Genomic DNA, 19,044 nt, shown 5'->3' on the forward strand with positions numbered 1-19,044 from the left:
CTTCTAGTTTTTGTGTCTTTCTGTCAGCTCTCAGTGGATATGAACTGACCACTCTTGGTTAACTTGGCCTGGTGCAAGCAGACCAACAGGCTGACCCTGAGCACGAAAAGGGGAAACAGGGCCATCGGGCTTGCCAGGCAGGCTGCCCACTGCAACTGCCATTCTTGGCTCAGCAAACGACTCCTGCAGTCAAACACATGGGCTTTGGGTCTATTCACAACTGTTTTGCTGCTCAAGGGCTTTTCTATTTGATTTCCTTATGTGACCACCTGGATGGCAAAAATTACTAGAAGCCTAATAATGGCAAGATGGGTAGATAATGCCTTGTGTTTCACTTTTATTGAATGAGTATGGTAACTGCTATCCATTTCTGCTGTGCAGTTTGGTAGGTTAAGGTATAGTCCATGCCTACAAACTTCTGAGTTCCTGGTGTCACCCCTGATATGCCAGGGACACTAAAATCATTGGCTGGACAGTAAAATTATTAGAAGTAAAAAAAATCAGTTGTCAATAATTGGATAATTGACCTAGAGATAACCCTTGATGTTAAGAATTGTTAGAAAGTACTAGGATATCAAATAGGTCATTTGTACTTGCCAGCTAGCTGACAGCCACGTGGGCTGCACATTCAGGGCCATAACGCTGCATAGCCCCCTGTGATGAAGGCTGGGTGACAGATACCTTAGGTGAGGGTCCTTTGGAAATCAGAGTCCAGCTCCCTCAGTTACAGAGGGAAAATAGGCCCAGATCAAGTCAGCTGTCCTTATATTCATCCCAAAGCTGGATCCCCCAACTAAGGGTTCCCCCAACAGATGGGGAAACTTCCCGAATCAGCTGAGCTGACCTCTGCATATGTGCAAGGGTGCCTTCCCCGGCACTACCACAGGAGGGCCTCCCCTGGACTCCATGGAAGGGCTGCTGTCCCGTAGCCTGGCCCCAGCCTCTCCCCTGCCTCCACACTTCCCCTCCCCCAAACCTGTCCCCAAGAACAGTGTGAACCCGAGATACGTATCCCAGGGCTCATGGGTGGGTCCGCTGAGGCTGGGTGTGGGCAGGGGCAGGCCCAGGACCTGCTCCAAATGACAGCTCACACAGCTGGGCTCCATCTGTTCCGCAGGTAAATTAGAGGCTGAGCCAGTCTGAAATCAAACACTCCAATTCCCAGCAGCTGCTCCAAGGAGAACAGCGGTTTCTGGGAAGAGAGGCTGAGACAAAGGTCCTCACCTAACTCAGTCAATTACTATGTCACTCTCCTGGGACAGGGGCCCTTTTCTCTGACTCACAAGTACAAGAAAAAGGCCAGGGGTACTGGACACCCTTTGGTGGTCAGTCTCTTTGACATCTGAGCACAAGCAGTGCTGACAAGCTGCTGGGCTTGCGCCAGATCTGGTCACAGGCTGCCAGGCATCGCAGACAGGTTTCCCTTGCACGTTGCAGAAGATGGCAAACACTTTTCACTTCACATGGAGTCCTGGAGCTCTGGGATCATTTGGAAGTTCAGACTCAGAAGAAAGTATCAGAATAGATTATTGATGTTTGCCTTTCAGAAGGAAAGGGGAGATGATGGCACCTGTGCTGGCCGTTGGCATCCTGGACTACCCAGTGCAGCCACCTTTTCTCTCAGCACAAGAAACTATGCCCGCAGGCTTTGGCTTCTGACAGGCAAACATGGTAGCAAACAGGAATCCACTGGAAGCCTCCATGGTTTTTCTGTTTCTCCAAATCAAGAAGTCCACCCATGTACATTTCCTCCAGGCAGCAGCGGCAGGTACAATATAGGAAAATGGGAGAAAATACATGCTATTGGCTTCAGCCTTTGTGTTGTTCATTCAGCTTTTTCTTAAGCTGACCTCACATGCCTGTAGCCAGAGACTTGGTAATTCAGACACATAAATACGCACTAAGAAGAAGTCTATAGTTTTCAATATTCTCTAGAAATGGCCAGTTTTGCACCTCAGAGAGGCAGGCAGATAAAGGATGCTTGGAACGGACCCTTCCCCCACATTCCTAAACTCTGTACTGGACAGGAAAGAGCCCCAGGTGGCCAATCTAGGGCTCCAGGTGTGTCTCAGTTCATCCCACATCTGCCCACAGCCTGGGCCAGTAATGGGCATGAATACATCCAGGACTTCTGTGCCAACCACAAAGCTATTAAGTACGTGCTTCTGGGGGAAGGTGATGGGGATGAACTGTTGCTCCAGAGCTGAGATCACCAGGGCTGGAGATAAGGCCATCTGACCTCCAGAGGAGAAGCACACAAGGCCTAGAAAGACCCATGCATTAGCTTGGAGGAGGGGGAGGCAGCAACATCAGTCTGAAGGCCTTTCCTGCCAACCTTGCCTAAGGTTTGGTTGGATCTCAGGGTTCCCTGCCACTGCAGAGGGCCTGATGGGGAGGGACAGCTGTAACAGAGCAGGTGGGGGGGCTTCAGTGGCAGCCACAGGCCTTGACCACCATATTGCGGTGCTTCCGCAGAATGACATTGTTGCTGCTGTCATAGTAGAGCACAGAGGTGGCACTCAGTTTGGTGGGTGCACAGCATGCCTTGGGGACTGCATCTGGCTTCATCAGGTGCACCTGGCCAGAGAGAGCGCACAAGCAGGGATGTGAGCCTGGTAGCCTGTATGCTGTCACCCCGACCCATCTTGCAGGTCTCCTTGCACCTCCTCAGTCCCCATCTGACACCCGCAGCACACCTGCTCTGCCACCACCATCAGGCCCTGGCCAGGCCCCTCACACAGCCATCCAGGTCACAAATACCTGCCCTCAGCTCTCCGGATCCCTCGGCCATGCCTTGCCACATCCACTACCCCACATGTGGACAACTCTGCAGGTCACCAGAACCCCTGCACCCAGGCATCTTCTGAAGTACCAGCTCCTCCAGGGCTCCACTTCCTCTTCTCTGTGCTGCAACTACATCCCCGATGTATCCTAACCTGAGGTGGGGATGGTCGTCTCTCCACCAGTCTATAAGCAGCAACTACACAGAGCCAGTGGATAAGGCCTAGGGAGGGCTCTACATCCTCCTTGATATGTTTCCCTGCTCCTAGCAACTACCAGGACAAGGATTATTCTTTGCAAATGTTAAACTGAGGCACCAAGACCCAGGGCCCATGGCTATATGACAGGACTTAAATCAGGTACCAAATCCTGTTACCCTTCTCTAAACAAGCTTTCCTACCAGAAAGAATCTGATTTGATGAGCTATTTTCAGCCTCCACACACATACTTATCTGAGATGGGAAGGATGAACTGCAGTTTATTTGGATAGATGGGGCCATACAAAGGGCCCTGACAGACATGCTGCAGTCTGCTGGGGAGCAGGGCAGAAGAGAAGGAATGTGGTTCTACTGTGTGCATTTGGGCTAGTTGAGTGGACTGGATCTTTCTAGGATGCTGCCTCTCTGATCCCCAGCTCTGAGCTGGCTGCAGAGAGGTCTTCATGGATGGGCTGGTGTGGGACCACAACTTGGCTGAGGTCATGGGGTGTACCAGCCTCTGGAGGACACTGAGCCTGCGGGCTACTGCTCCCCAGCTGTGCACATTCAGGCCCATGCGAGAGAACCAGGAGGTGCTAGTACCTGTGAGGGCGATGGGCACTAAGTAGCCACAGCCCAGACAGAGCTTCCCCGCCTGGGGACACTGGAGGGAGAACTCACATCTTGGGTGCTGCCTTCCTTGCTCCACTGCCCTGAGCCTCAGATGGGCAACCCCAGGGAAGCAGCTATGACCCACATGGTATCACAGCCTGCTGCCTGCTGCACAAGACCCCATCTACCATTCGTTTGTTCCAGGGAGGTTGTTTGTTGTTTTGTTTTCCCGAGTTGAGAATTGAACCAGGTCCTTTCTCGCTAGGGAAGGGCTCTACCACTGAGTCCCAGGTCCCATTCAGTTCATTTTCGAGCCATACACCATGTAGAAAAAGAAACCAGAAGTTGTGACCATGCATCTCTGGGGACAGATCCCATGCCTGTGGACCACACCTTAGTCTTCCAAAAGTAGAGTCATACTTCCCTAATTCCCAACAGACATATCTGGACCTGAGTCAGGAGGGGAGCCTGGGACTTCCAGGTATTGAGCAGCTGGAGCCCTGGTGAAACCCTGAATTCAAAACGGACACCTGTGGACAGGTGTGGTGACACATGCCTGTAATCCCAGTTCTTGGGAGGCAGGAGGATTGCTAAGAATTTGAGCCTAGCTGGGCTACATAGGGGGTTTAAGGCCAGCCTAGACTGATAATGAGATCCTGCCTCATAAAACAAGACAAGCATGGAAGGGGGATGCAAAGGAGAGCAGCAGGGGGGCTGTGTATACCAGGCCAGGGGTTCAGACCTCTCCTGGGAATGACAGATATGACAGTTTCCCGGCTGAGAAGTACGTGGACAGTGGGTGAGGTAGGAAGACCCCACTGGCTGTGGCATGGACAGCAGCACTGAGGGTGGGCCCAGAGGGACCCGCTTTTCCTCTTGGCCCTCAGGACCTCAAGGCTCCCTGCCCTCCCATGCTGCGGCCTCCCCCAGCCCATGCTCCTTTTCCTGTCCAGGCCCTTGGGCTGCTGCTCTCCCTGAGGTCTTGTCTATCCTCAGGACACAAAGGCTGAGCTGAGCTGCATCTTTGAAAGCTCCTGGGTTTCACTTTGAACTCTGTCTGCACAGGTCCACCTGCCCACCAACCCCACCATATGCAGTGTGGCCTGCACGACAGGGTCCATACAGGCAGCTCCTCTCTGTGGCTGCTGTCACCTCTTTCCCAGGGGACCAGCCCCTTTCCTAAGGGTCCCCACCAGCAAGGTTGGCTGTAGTACTGACCAGGGACTGCAGGATGGCGTGGTTGGTGGCATTCATGCAGGAGTCCAGTGGGAAGGTGCACTCTCCCTCACAGTAGTAGGCTGAGTAGCCTTGGGGGGCGATGACCCAGTCCTGGGGGAATGGGAGAAGGTGAGTCCCATCTGTATGCCCAGAGCCCCTAACCCAGCACCTGGCAGGATGACTCAGGGCAGCCCTGCCCCCGCCCTGAGCCTCAAGGCCCCAAACCCACTCTCATCCCCTGCTGGGAAGTGTCCACTCTAGAGGCCTCAGGGTCAGGCCATGCTCTGTCCCCACCGCACCTATCTGCCTCTGCTTTCTCCCCACAGCCAGCCCTGCCTGCCCAGCATCCTGGAGCTGCAGTCCCAGCAAACTTGGAAACTCGCCCACCCAGCTCACTTTCCCTTTGGCAGAGTTGGAATTTTAGTTAGCCCAGGGCTCAGTAATTCCCATTTTTGTGGCTTTGTGTATACAAAAGGCCACATTTACACCATGAAAGTGACACAGCCTCACTGTAGAAAACTTGGAGACCCCAGGAGAAGAAAATGCCCTCCTCTTGCTCTTCTTCCTCCTCCTGGAGACCCACCTAGAGCTGCAGCTGGGAACTCAGTCTGGAGGGAGCCCACTCACCAGCCAGCCCAGGTCTCGGAAGCTCACATAGAGCTCGTGCCGCCGGCAAACCTGTCGGCCATGGGAGCTGTGGATGTCATCTGCAGGGATAGACGGCACAGGTCTTTTCTGGACTCTATGCAGTTCCCACAGGAGATCCCGGGGTGCAGGTCACCCTCACAGGCACATTTGTCAGAAAAGGAGCAATAGGAAATGAAACTCTTTTTTCTCATAAATCATATCCCTGAATCACTGGTCCTCCCATGCCCTGGCTCAGCAGCCTTCAGTGATTCCTGACTCCTGCGGAGCAGCGCTGGACCTGGCTGGGCCTGAGTTGTCTTTCAGCCCATGGGGCTGGCGCCTCTAGTGGGCAGCCCCAAAGCACCCTTGGCCACCCCATGGCCCCTCCTGCTTCACTCTGGGAACACCAGGATTGGCAACAACCCTTCCTGTCACCCTGGCCGCACAGGGGCCTTTAGCAAAATCACCAAGGCCTAGCCCTCACCAAAGATCCCTGGGAGTTTGTTGGGGTGTGGAAGCTCGTTGGTTTGCTTTGGCTGCCTCCTCTTCAGGGGTCGCACTGCGCGAGGGGCACGGATGGTGCTTGCACTGGCCCTGAAGAAAGTGACCATGAAAGGCTGTCTGGAGCGTGGTGCCTGTCTCCCCAGCAGACCAGCCAGGCCAGGGGCAACGCTGTGTCCTGAGAGAGAGAGAGAGAGAGAGGACACAGAGTCACTCACAGACAAGGCTGGGGACCTGTGGGCCTTCTGAGCCTCAGTCTCCTTGTCAGAAGCCAGTAGCACTAGCTCCAGCCCCAGCTCTCTGGTGGGCAGGTCTAGGAAGGAGTGCTGGGTGCGTGTCACAGGCAGAGACAAGTGTGACCCAGAGGTGTAAAATTGGGGCTGGTTTCGGTTACCCCAGTAATTCCCAGGTTAGTCCCTATAGCAGCCCTGTGTTTCCTACTTTACAGAAGACCCATCAGCGTACTCACTGATGACCAGAGTGCACAGCTGATGACATTCAGAACCAGGGCTCCTTCCTCGGGACCGAAGGCCTGTGGCCTGCCCTCTGTTGCCCTTTCTGGGGAGGTGAATGTGGGATTGATGGCAGTATCAACCCAAGACACTGAGCATTCATCACCAACTCTGCCCAGCACGGCCCAGGGCAGGGTGGTCACTGCCTTCCCTTGCAGACAGGAGGCACTGGTGCCAGCAGAGCAGACATTGGGACAAAGTCCCAGATTCCAGCTTGGCCCACATCAACCTCTTTGGGAAACCCCAGTTCATATGCACTAGGCCAAGGTGATGGTTGGAAGGGAAAAAAGGAAAGCTGCAGAGATAGGGCCCGGGTCCTGCCTAGGAAGAACAGAACCCGAAACACTGGGATCTTAATGCCCTTTCCTCTTTTGGCTGCCTCCTGCCTGCTCTGGACCTCAGCCTTGTCCCACTGATGCTTGTCCCAATACCCAGGGCAGATCAGATGTCCCTTGAGGCCCAAGAGGTGCAGCTCACTGTGCCAGGTGACATCCCATCCTGCAGGGGTCCCCTCCCTAACTCTGGAGAACAGGACCTGGCCCCTCCTTGGGGTGGCCTGCCAGAGGTGCCATTATGAACACAGTCCACCCTGGAGAGGGACACTTGCAGCCCAGCCCTGTCCTCTTGGGCTGGTTTGTCTCGCACATGGCCTCTGATTTTTTTTTTTATTGTAAAAGCACCGAAGTAAACACTTTTGAGAAAAAATATGGCCCATAAAGTGTCTCCAAACTCCCATACACTTGTTTTAATTATCCTGGGCTATTTTCATGTGCTGATTTACATTCTACAGAGTTGCCAGTATAGCATAGTAGTCTGTTCTTTCAACTTTTTAACATAAACCTTTGTGCAGTAGTTGAAATACATTGCCACAATAAAAAATTTAAACACATAAAATGCCTTTGAGCAAATCGGACTTCCTTTCCATAGGTGGGAGCTTCTTCTTAGAGTAAGGTTTTCTTGGCTTTCTTCATGAAGAGGAAAACACACACCCTCATGATAAAGCTGTGTGGAATTTTTTAGTAAGTTATACATTGCTGCTCATTTTTATATTTTTCAGCAACACTTGCTGACAAGCCTACTTGCACCTCCCACTGTGAGCACCAGCACACAGATGCCCCAGCACCGGGTGTGCGTGCATGAAAACACACACATATGTACATTTGTAGGCACCGTGTAGATGCAGGTCCATCTTCCCCAGCTGCGGCCTACCAGCATGTCCACTCCACAGCACGGTCAGGATGCTGCCAGCTCCCTCACAGTGCACTGGAAGGTCACCCTGCAGCAGCTGGGCCTCAGATCAGTAGTCCATGGGCCACTCAATGGAACCAACCATCAGCCAAGGCTAATCTTTGACCTATGACATCACTTGTCATTAATACAGATGCTGGGCCCTGAGGCTGCCTCAAGGTGTGGGGAAAGCTGCAGAGACAGGGGCTGAGAGCTCTTGGGCTGGCACTTGGAGGAAGCCCAGAGAAGCCATGCAGGGACTGTGGGACCTGACAGCTGGGGCCATGGAGAAGCTGTGGTGCTCTAAGTACACAGAGTTACAGCTGCAGAGGAAAAGGTGAAGGAGGTCACCTTGGGATGACATGGCTGAGAGATGGCAGCCATGGTCGCAATGCTGGGCATTGGTGCAAACCCCATAGCCTGCTGCCACAGGTGGCCTAGCCTCAGGGCAGCCTCCAGTCCTATGTGGGCTCCCTCTGAGCGCCCTGAAGCCTTGCCTGCTGTAGGCGACACATGCTCAGTATTCTGGGCCAGCTCTGGCTTTGCTTTGCTCTGCTGCAGCTGTTTTTAGGGTCCTGTGGGGTCTACTGAGGGTGCTGGGTGCCTTCTGTACATCAGATGTGCATGGCTGATGCCTTGGGATACGGCTCATCCTAGGTTCCCATTTTATAGAAGCGGGAACTAAGGCCCAGAGAGAGGAGAGCAAGCAGCTGCAGAGCCCCGCTATTCCGAGTTTCCCCAGTAGGTGGCAGTGGCCTATCAGGTAGGGGCAGGAGAGCGGGGGACTGGCACTGTCTTCTCCCAGAGCCTGGGTAAGCAGCCCCTTGCTGATCCAGAGTTGCCCTTCCCCACAGCTCAGCACTTTGCCTATCCCATCCTTGGGCAAGGTCCTGGCTTCTGCTGGCTGCAGGGAAGGTGGAGCAGGCCAGTGCTGGTGGTGGTGGGATGTTCAGCTATTGGCAGCCACCATCCCAGAAAGACAGGTGGAAGCTGGGGACCTTGCCTAGTGTAGACCCACTCGCCAACAGCACCAGGCCACATTTTGCCTCCACCTTCTATAAGGCCTGCCCTAGTGCCAATGCCACCCCTCAGCCTGCAGGAGGAAGTTACCTAGAGCTTCACTGCAGAGCAATCTGGATGCCATGTTGAAATTGAGGGAATCCAGACATGATCATTCCCTGGTGCTTTAGGTCACCTGGAAGTAGGGACCCATACATGTCCTCTTCTGGTGGCCCTCCCATCTGTCTGCTCCAGGGCCTCCACCTTGTCCCACTGTGTTGGTGATTTCTCCTGATGCCCAGGGCAGATCAGGCACCCCCAGAAGCCCCAGAGGTGCAGCTTGCTGCACCAGGTGAGAACCCATCCACCTCTGACTGGCTGTGGCACCTCCCTTGGTGTCCCCTCCATATCTCATGAATCACAGATCTGGCCTTTCATTGGGCTGAGAATCCCTTGTGAGAAGCCAGAGTCCCCTGCTCTGAGCAGGTATCCCAGGCTTTAATGCGACCAAAGGTAGGCTGGACACTAGGCTCCACTCTCACAGGTCATCCCCAAGCCCATGCCCCCATATGGGTTCTACTTGTTCACACCAGTGTGTGGGACAGTAGAGTGAGGATGGTGTGCCCCGCTGCCCTGCTGAGTTAGAGGAGAGGACATCACACAGGCCAGTTTGGGCTGCAGAATGGTCTAGTGTGCATGCTGTGTGATGCTACAGTTTAGGCAGAGGTGATACAACACTGCCATCAGTTAGGTTCCTAGATCTCCTTGTAGGCCGAGGCACAGCCTTGAGTGACACCAGGGGATTGTGGAGAGGCCTCTCCAGGTGGGTCCGAGCACTACTGTCCTCCCTTCACCCCTCCCATTCCCAGGTCCTGTCCCATGGAGATGGCTCTGCCTTCCTCGACAGACATCTGCATAGCTACCTAGAGAGGGCCATGGGAGCAGGAGGGCAGGGTGGGGGGATGCAGAGCCAAGGACAAAACGGAACACCCAGGAGAAGAGCAGGGGCTGCCAGGAAAAGCTTCCCTGAGGCAGCCCTTCTGCTGCGCAGTGGCACTCAGCTTGGCAAGCAGCAATAAAATGGCACTTCAGGGAACTCTGCATGGGCTGTTTTCTCCCACATCTGTCCCCTCTACAGCTCAGGATTTCCTTGTGAGGGGAAGAGTGGACCAGCGCCCACCAGGCCACCCTCTTGCCCAGCAATTCACTGTAAACATCACAGATGGTGGAGCAGGCGCCAGTGGCCTCAGATACAGAAGCAGGGGCTTTGGGTGTCTCCTTCGGTTTTTAATCCAATTCCTCTGGCTCTGGTAGGACAGGGTATCTTGCAGTAGAAAACCTGAGAGGACAACAGCCCCTGGCTGCTCCACCCTCACTGCGCCACCTGCTGCATGGGCCTGAGGTTCGGGGACACAGCAAAAGGACAGCCTGTGCTAGTCTGGACCTCGTCCACGGTGGAGCCCTCCCACAGCTCCACCAGCGTCAGCCCTCTGTTCGGGTGCACATCAAACACGCCCTTCTCAGTGATGATGCGGTCCACACAGCGCTTCCCAGTCAACGGCATGGTGCACTCGTCCAGAATTTTGGGGGTCTTTGTCTTCGTGCAGTGCTCCATAGTGACCACCACTCTGGTTTTGGCGCTGGACACCAGATCCATGGCTCCGCCCATCCCCTTCACCTTCTTGCCAGGTACCATCCAGTTGGCCAGGTCTCCATATTTGGAAACCTGCATGGCCCCCAGCATGGTCAGTTGGATGTGTCCTCCGCGAATCATGGCGAAGGAGTCGTCGCTAGCGAAGAAAGAGCCCCCAGGCAGCACGGTTACCGTCTGCTTGCCTGCATTGATGATGTCTGCATCCACCTCCTCTTTCAACGGAAACGGGCCCAGGCCCAGGATCCCGTTCTCACTGTGCAGATGCAAGGTCATGTTGGGGCTGATATAGTTGCTGGCCAGGAGAGGGATGCCTATGCCCAGGTTGGCATACATGCCATCCTCAAACTCCAGAGCCGCCCGCTTGATGATCCGGGTCCTGATGTCACCTGCTGTGGTGGCTGGCTCGCCTTGCCCAGCCCGCGTGGTTAAACGTTCAATTCTTTTCTCGAACTTGGCCCCCTTTATCACGCGCTTGACGTAAATGTTGGGCACGTGGATGTCTTCCGGGGCGAACGTGCCCACATCCACGATCTCTTCCACCTCCACCACGGACACGTCGGCCGCCTTGCACATGGGCGCGTTAAAGTTCCTGGCGCTCCCGCGGAAGACCACGTTGCCCGCGCGGTCAGCCCGCCAGCCCTTGACCAGGGCGAAGTCGGCGCGGAGGGCGTGCTCCAGCAGGTAGTGCTTCCCGCCGAACTCGCGCACCTCCCGGGGCTGGCTGAGCACTGCCAAGTGGCCATCGGGGTAGTAGGCGATGGGCGCGCCCCCCTCCTGCACCAGCGTGCCGTAGCCCGTGGGCGTGTAGAAGGCGGGCACGCCGGCGCCGCCCGCGCGGATGCGCTCGGCCAGGGTGCCCTGCGGCGTCATCTCCAGCTCCAGCTCGCCAGCCAGGTACTGCCGCTCGCACACCGCGCTCTCGCCCAGGTAGGAGCAGACCACGCGGCGCACCTGCTTGGCGGTAAGCAGGACGCCGAGGCCGAAGTCGTCCACGCCCGCGTTGGTGCTGATTACCGTCAGGTTCTTCGCGCCCACGTCCCGCAGCGCGGCGATCAGGTTCTCGGGAATCCCGCAGAGCCCGAAGCCGCCGATCATGACGGTCGCCCCGTCCGAGACGCCCCGCAGCGCCTCCCCCGGGTCGGTGCAGAACTGGACGCGCGCGGGGGAACCGGTGGCGAAGCGGCGCGCGCAGCCCAGGGGGCGCGCAGGCCCGACGCACCGGGCGCAGACCCGGCCGCCCAGGGCAGCTGCCAGGAGCCGCAGCGCCGCCATCGTCCCCCTGGCTGGCGAGGTGGGAACTGGCTGGGCACCTACCCCAGTACCCCCGCGACGACACCCCGCCGCGTCACAGAGCCCGGAGGGCTGCGGCAGGACCTCACTGGGGTCACGCTCTGCGGCGGGCACCTGCCTGGACTCCCGGTGCCCGGCCTGCCCAGGAACCTGGAGGGTCACTCCAAAGGCTGCAGACGTCGAAGATACTGAGTATCTAAAGGCCAGATGCTGCAGGGTGACTTGCCGGGGAGGGTGAGGGCCACCCTCAAGGAGCCTTCACCATGTGCCAGGCAGCTCACCTGTTTCACCCCACTGAGGCCTGGGAGAGTGAGGATGGAGCTCACAGGAGGGCCAGAACTGGAGCGCCTCCCGGGAGCTGGACTCACAGAGGAGTCTTTCAAAATCCAGGGTCCCTGTTCAGCAGTGTAGCACTTGCCTAGCATTGACTGGAGAGGCCCTGGGTTCACTCACCAATGTTGGAAACGACAATAAACACCTAAGTCAGAGCTTGTCACCCCTCAGTGCTACTAAAGAAACTACCCTAAAATCGCCAAACACCTTCTCCAGGTCACCCTAACTTAGAGTGACCTCTGTACTTCTCTCCCTGTCTCTTTTCCTTCCCAGCCTCCGCCACCCCCAACCTACTCCTCCATGGAGCCTGCTGCTGGACCTTAGCCAGCCTGTTCCCTGCCTCTGGTCTTCTATCTCCACTGCCAGTACAAAGGAAGCTCTCCCCAGTACCTGTGCACCAGTGAACGAACCTCATCTGCAGATGAGGAAACAGAGGTGAGGAATGGAAAGGTCAGTAACATGCTTATGTCACCAGGTTAGACATCAGGGAGCCACCAGGATTCAACGCAGTGACCCCCCCCCCACCTTCCCACCAGACCCGCCCAGGGCCAAGGATGCCCGTTCCCAGGGAGGAAGCTGCATCCCCCTCAGCAGCTCACCACCTCTATAGGAGGACAGGAGGGACAGCGCCTGGGGTGGGAGCCTCCTGTGGTCAGGACCTCACTCTCCACCGATGGAGTCCTCACAGTAGGTACAGCTGACGTGAAACAGGTACTTGGGGATCAGGGAGGCTGCTCCCCAGTGCCGGGCCACTGCTGGAGTCACCAGCTGGAGCCCGGCAAGAGCCCCCCCCAACCCTGAGTCTCACCATCCAAGGTTTCCACATGGATACGGAGTCCCAGATCCTTGTTACGGCTCAACAACCAGCGGTCACTGGCTGCTGTGACATCCAGCACCAGCCAGCCCTCGTCTCCTGCTCTGAGGGTCTGAAGATCCAAAAAGAACAAGTCAGACTCCCTGTGGACACGAAAGAACAATTAACCTCAGGTGGAGGGCCAGCCCTGCTGCCTCAGGGGAACTGCTGGAGCAGCTACCCTGCACTGGCCTGGACTGGGCTCTTTCTCTGCAGTATATCACTCATACTCCACCCCAAACCATGTTTCTGTGCCTGTGTGCAGGTGGGGACACTGAGGCACAGTGGCCCAGGGACCCGTCGAAAGCCCCACAGCTGGGAGGCAGGGCACAGCCATTCAGGCCTAGCATGTTTCCCACCTCTGAGCCTGTTCTCCCAGGCAGCTCCCCTTTCCTCCTCTGGGAAATGCCCCTCACCCCTCCCAGGACTGGGCAGGATATGATGCCTGAGCCTTGCCCATGGGACAGGGAGGACAGGCCTGGGCTGTGTGCAGGCAGGTACCTGTTGGAGTGCTCCTGGACCACCTCAAACACGCTGATGTGGAGAGTTGTGTTGAATATCTGGGTGCTGGGCACCTTATAAATCCGGAACTCAGCAGCTGTGACCGCCTCCCCAGCTGGGATCTGCGTCAGATCGAAGCGGAATTCTTTCCAGTGGGGCTCATGGTGGCCCAGGGCATGGTCACGCTCCACTGGAAGACAAAGCAGGAGATGGGGGTTAAGAGCAGCTGGGGTGGCTTGGGCTCTGGAGCAGGAACCAGGCAGCCTGGTCAAGGCCAGTTTCTTCTTCCCAAAGAGGCTTTCCAGCTGCTGCCCCAGGTGTAGACAAAGCTTCAGCATGTCACTTAGTGAGCAGCTCTGGCAGATGCTGGACAGACCTCGTGCCCCAAACTTCTTGCAACCCCCTACTGGGGCCCTTGCTGGCCCTTGGAGCCACAAGAAAACAGTGGACAGGTCATCCTCCAGGAGTGCAGGCCGAAGGGGAGTAGAGGTGAGACCCAAGGCAGAAGGGTCTGGTCTGCCAGGGGTGGGACGTGGAGGGGGGGTGGACATAAGTGTTGCATTGCAGTGGGACAGGGGCCATCCCAGGCTCATCTTGCTTCTGGTTTGGAAGTGGGGGAGTACAAAGCTCTAAATCTGACAGCTGAGCAGTCTTGAGGGCCGAGGAGAAATGTGCCTCAGTGTCCAGGGAGAGGATGCTGCAGAGGGCAGCCCAGGGGAGCAAGAGCAGTGGGCCCCAAGGACAGGGAAGGAGATCCACTGGCAGAAGCCACAAATTGCCTTTAGAGGATAAGGGGAGGAGGCAGGAGGGAGGTGAAAGGGAGAAGGTGAGGGGGTTGGGAGCTCCCCTGTTCTGTGGTGTGGTGGCATCAGTGGGTCTGCCCTGGGCCTCATCCTCCTCCTTTGATGAAACCATCTCTGGCTCCCACGCTTCCAGGAAAGGTCCACTGTGGGCAGGAGGTGGCATCCGTGGCCACGATGCCAATCCATATCCCAGGCCCTGCATTGACACACACAGGCTGCATCTCCTGATGCCAAACCCTGTGTTTATCTGCCTTGCACCAACAAGGTAGGAAGACAAGCTCCTGGAGAGGTCCAGTCAAGGGCTGCAGAAGTTGGAGGGACCCAGGAGTGGCAGGACCTGAGCAGGTTTCTTGGAGGAGGTGACTTCTGAACTGGTCTTAAAGGATGGGCAGGCATCTCAGTGGGCAGAGGGCCCTGGTGTGCACAGGTGAGGGGGTTGGAAGCTCCCCAGTTCTGTGGTGTGGTGGCATCAGTGGGTCTGGCTGGGCCTGCCTGTGAACTGGAATCCTGGGCTGGGGATGTGGCTGTGCCTCTGGCCAGTGGGAAGCTGTAGGGGGATGGTAGAACCCTGTGGAAGCAGCAGTGAGGGCTGGTGTGAGGCACTGACAGGGGGCGACCTCTCTGGGCAAAGGCCAACTTCGGGATGAATCCTTCATTTGCCCAGCTGCACGGAAATGCCTCAGGTGGTATATTTAGGGCAGTTTCCCTTTAGCCTCTTGTCACTTTCAAAAGCCAAAAATCTGTGTTTCCAGAAAGCAAGAATGGGAGCCGCCCAAGTGCCTTCCCCACAACCCAACACTGAGATTTTAATTATATGTGTGTGTGAGTCTTTTTAAAAACCCACTCTGGCTACTGGGCTCAGTAACCACAAGTCAAGTTTAGAAAAGCACCAGGTTATGCAGCTGGGCGGATGTGGGGAGCGCTTCCTGTCCTCGTGGTGGGGACCTGGTCCAGGGATAGACAGGCACGCAGCTGTGCTGGGCAGGACAGGGATGGGGACATTTGGGCAGGAGCAGGTGGGAGCTCCATCCCCAGGTGAGGAAGGAGAAGAAATGGCAAGTTCAGGGTCCCCTGCATGTCAGAGCTCACTTTTCAGTCAGAACAGGATTTTGAAATATCTTTTTTATAAACAGATATAGTCATTCAATCCTTTGTGCATATTACTGCCCTGAGCTTTGGGAAAACTGCAGTGAACAAGGTCTTTGCACTAAAGGAACTGAAGGTCTAATGAGAGAAATGAACTATGATTTTAAAAAGAAACAGGTAAAATAGCAATGTCACTTCTTTTGTAGGTAATAAGGAGATAAGATCATGGTGACAGAGTGATGGAGAGAGTACCCATGGAGAGAAAGAGATAAGTTAAGCTAGGTATGGTTCCATAAGTACCTCCAAAAGTTTGTTTTCCACAAAATTATAAAAGCTACCCAAAATGTTCAGTGAACTTGCTTCTGTCTGAGGAAACAGCAAATAGATTTACTTTTTTAATTGCCTTAATGTGGCTCTCCGGAAAATAAACAATTATGAATCATCCACATGTGCAGACAGAGCCCTGGGCCACCTCCTCCACCCTCTGACGAAACCACCTCCGGCTCCCACGCTTCCGGGAAAGGTCCACTGTGGGCAGGAGGTGGCATCCCTGGCCACACTGCCCATGCAAAGCCCAGGCCTTGTGCTCACCATTCACAGGTTGCATCTCCTGATGCCAAATCCTGCATTCGTTCCCCTGACACCAACAAAGTGCTGGCTATTTTGGTTCTCTAGATGAAATTAGACTCACCCAGGAGACCAAAATTTGTCTTGTTTCTGACCAAAAGTCTTCAAAAGTCTTCAGCTCAGGAGAATAGATTGTTCTGTCCTGTCAGACCCTTGCTGCCTCGCAGCAAATCCTTCAGGGCCCCAGCCACTCACAGAAGGGCCCTCTGCCAACTGTCTGTCTGTCTGTCTGTCTGTCTGTCTGTCTGTCTGTCTGACATGACCTCTTGTACCTTGTGCCCACACTCTCCTGGGGGCCCCCTTCCACCATTTCTAAAGGCTGCTTTCCCTTCCATCCCACTAAGGAACTGTGTCCTCCTCTCCTTCCTCCTCTTTCGGCCACTCACAGTCCAGGCTGTTGGTCTGTCCCTTTTCCCTGAGCCAAGGGGTCCTGCTAAGCTGCCTCTCTGGACAGTGAGCTCTTTCAGGGCAGAAACTGAACATGTAAGGTAAATATAGGAATCTCCAGCAGTCCCCTCATCAAGGCCCTGTGCTCCAGGGGCCCAGGTGGGGTGTCAGCTTATTCTTCCCAGGGGCTGCTTGTCCCTGGGACATTGGCTCAGGGTCCAGCATTCACTGCCCCTTGGGCTGAGGCAACACTCACCTGGAAGTGACCTATATGTCAAGTGTATCTCTCTAAGAGGCCCCTGAGGTTTTCACACTGCCGTGGGACTTGCTTCCTTTTCCAGCCTGGCTTCTGAGGGTGGGGACAGGCTCCCCAGAGCCCCTGGGGTGGACAGGCTGGGCCTGTCTGGCTTGTTCTGCTGTTAGCCAAGACCCAGGGGCACCACTTCAAACCTAAAACAATACCCATCTCTGTGTCCCCTGCAGGTCCCTGGAGGGGCCATAGAATTGGTAACCTATCACTTCTTAAGGGCTTTCTCCTGCCAGAAATCTCAGCCCTGTGGAGAACAGGCCAAGGGTCTATTCTGAAATATTCCCAGCCAGGTCTCATTACTGACTTCTTCACGAGCTGTTTCCATAAATGGCTCTGAACACATAATTACTGGCTTAGTCCTCAGATGGCTTCAGAACCCAAATTAAAAGGGAACACCCACACCGGCTACCACATCAAGCCCGCCAAGGTAAAAAATAGTTCTCAGGCGATATGAGCAAGAAGGACGCTATTCCTCCAGTTGAAACTCATGAGCAAACTAAACTGTGGGAAGCATCCAGAAAGGCATGGTCATGGAGACACGTTGCCTCTTGGTGTGGGGAAGAGGCTTCCATGAGGTGGTGGGCTGGGTGGGCCTCTCCACCCTGTGGCTCACCCCTGAGGAACCCTCATCCCTGGGCAGTGGGCGGCACCTTCTTTGTGCAGAACTGAGCCCAGAAGAGACAGTACATTTGCCAGTTGGTCACAGGTGAGGTTAGGGTCCCTGCTGTGGACTTGCAGGCTTGGGGCCAATGGGAGGCCTGGAGTTCTGCAGATGACAACACAGGGATAGAAGGGTCACCTGTCAGCAAGCTTCTTCTGTCAACAGGAGCCCCAGAATGGCTGCAGGAGCCACCTTCCTCCAGCAGGGCCTGCAGGTCTCAGGGAGGTGCTGTGGTTATTGTGAGCACCACACAGACAAGGAGAGCCAGCCTGCTCTGCCCCAGCCCAGGCGCCCAGCTTCCATCCTCTCTAGCACTCTGGGGCTCCCGCCTCCTGCCGAGTTCCCCTTGCCCTCAGCTCTACCAGGCTGTGCAGAGCACCTACCAGGCAAGGGCTGGGAGGATGGGGCTCCAGGTGCATCTGATTTGGGCATTTGAGATTGGTCATGCTTCCCCAGAAATCAGAGGAAGAGGGGCTGGCTATGCAGACAGGCAGAAAGCCTGGGGGCCTCGCACACACAGTGGAGCAGGAGCTCTCTGTCCACACAGGGAGCTTGGGGAGAAGGGGTCAGAGAATGCTTTGTTTTAAGAAACATTCAAGAAAGGCAGAAAAAATCAGACAGGCAGAAATGGAGAGCAGCCATCTCGACAAAGGCATAAGGGTGAAGCCACGCTCATGCCCACCTTCAAAGACTGAACTAAGTGCCAGGCACCGTGCTAGGCATACCATAGATGCCATCCTGTTAATGTTCACGTGAGCACTGTATGGTAGTTATCATTGCCTTGTGACACATTACTCAGATGGAGAAGCTTAGAACAGCACATCATTTCTTGGGGCCAGGAATCTTGATGCTTGGGTCTAGGTCGGGTCGGTTGTGAAGTCATGGCCAAGGCGTCAGTCTCTCCAAAGACCTGGCGGACTTGCAGAGGCTGCTTCTGAGCTTGCACATGTGGCTGAGGCAGCAGCCCTGACTTCCCCATGTGTGGGCCCTCTGGAGGGCTACTCACCACATGATTCCCCCAGAAAAAGTCAGCCAAGTGCGGCCCATTGCCAACTGGTAGACACCTTGATACACCCAGCTGAACTGAACCAGCATGGTGCTGGGTGTGGGAGGCCCACCTGCGGATTGTTGCCGGCAGCATAAGAGACAGAACTGGAGAAGCCGTCGGGAAGCTGTTAGAGAAGCTGTGTGGAGAAGCTGCTGGAGCTGTTGGAAGCTGCTTGTTCTCCTGGGTTATTCTGCTGGGAGACCTTGTCATGCTGGCTGTCCTAGTGAACTTGGTTGTTCTCATAGGAAAAGGAGCACAGAACCTCGTTGTCACCAATGATAGCTGTAGTTCCCTTTGCAGGGTTTCTGGTCCTCACCTTGAGCATTGCTTCCTGGCTCAGAGGGCAAGATGGTGCACCACTCAGTCTCCGGGGAAGCTTGTCACATTGGCTTTTGTGATGGAAACTCAGCTTTCCTCATCATCGGAGGAGCTCGGGACCTCACTGCTGCTGACGATGGCTGTGGGACTGTTCAGGGGATCTCTGGCTTCTTACCTTGAGCAGCACTTCCTGGCTGCGATCACTCAGCTACTAGCACAGGTCCTTCATCCCACTGGGACAGACTTTCTAGCTTCCACCACCGACCTTTGGGCTTTCCCAGCACAGATCTGGGAGTAGGCCTGCATGGGGCATTGTCGTGGGCTCTAGGCCTCCAGTTGGGCTTGTGGGAGTCGCTGTTAAGAGCTCTAGGATTTTAGCTGTACTCATGCAGAATATTAGGATCCAGGGCCTCAGCTGGAGTCTTTGCTGTTAGTGTATGGACAGATTTCTTGTACTCTGCCAGTCATCTACTGTGGCAGAGCCCCAGAGGGTGGCACT

The 19,044-nt window shown here is 55.4% G+C and overlaps 2 protein-coding genes across 2 annotated transcripts in view; both read right to left on the minus strand.

The window, feature by feature from the left end:
• The window catches only part of Bmp8b (bone morphogenetic protein 8b), a 27,051-nt gene continuing 8,007 nt past the window's right edge, over window positions 1-19,044 (minus strand). Inside the window, exons 2-7 of the mRNA XM_004641064.2 lie at window positions 13,306-13,495; window positions 12,760-12,908; window positions 5,920-6,114; window positions 5,436-5,515; window positions 4,809-4,919; window positions 1-2,577 (exon numbers count right to left, since the gene is read on the minus strand). Of these exons, the coding sequence (XP_004641121.1) occupies window positions 2,428-2,577; window positions 4,809-4,919; window positions 5,436-5,515; window positions 5,920-6,114; window positions 12,760-12,908; window positions 13,306-13,495 (875 nt within the window). The 3' untranslated portion in view covers window positions 1-2,427. The remainder of the gene's footprint in view (window positions 2,578-4,808; window positions 4,920-5,435; window positions 5,516-5,919; window positions 6,115-12,759; window positions 12,909-13,305; window positions 13,496-19,044) is intronic.
• On the minus strand, window positions 10,035-11,600 carry Oxct2 (3-oxoacid CoA-transferase 2). The gene has a single exon (XM_012516859.2). It carries the CDS (start codon window positions 11,598-11,600, stop codon window positions 10,047-10,049), a length of 1,554 nt encoding a protein of 517 aa, XP_012372313.1. The 3' UTR covers window positions 10,035-10,046.

Source organism: Octodon degus, unplaced genomic scaffold (assembly GCF_000260255.1).
Source record: "Octodon degus isolate 3935 unplaced genomic scaffold, OctDeg1.0 scaffold00130, whole genome shotgun sequence".
Classification (NCBI taxonomy): Eukaryota; Metazoa; Chordata; class Mammalia; order Rodentia; family Octodontidae; genus Octodon; species Octodon degus.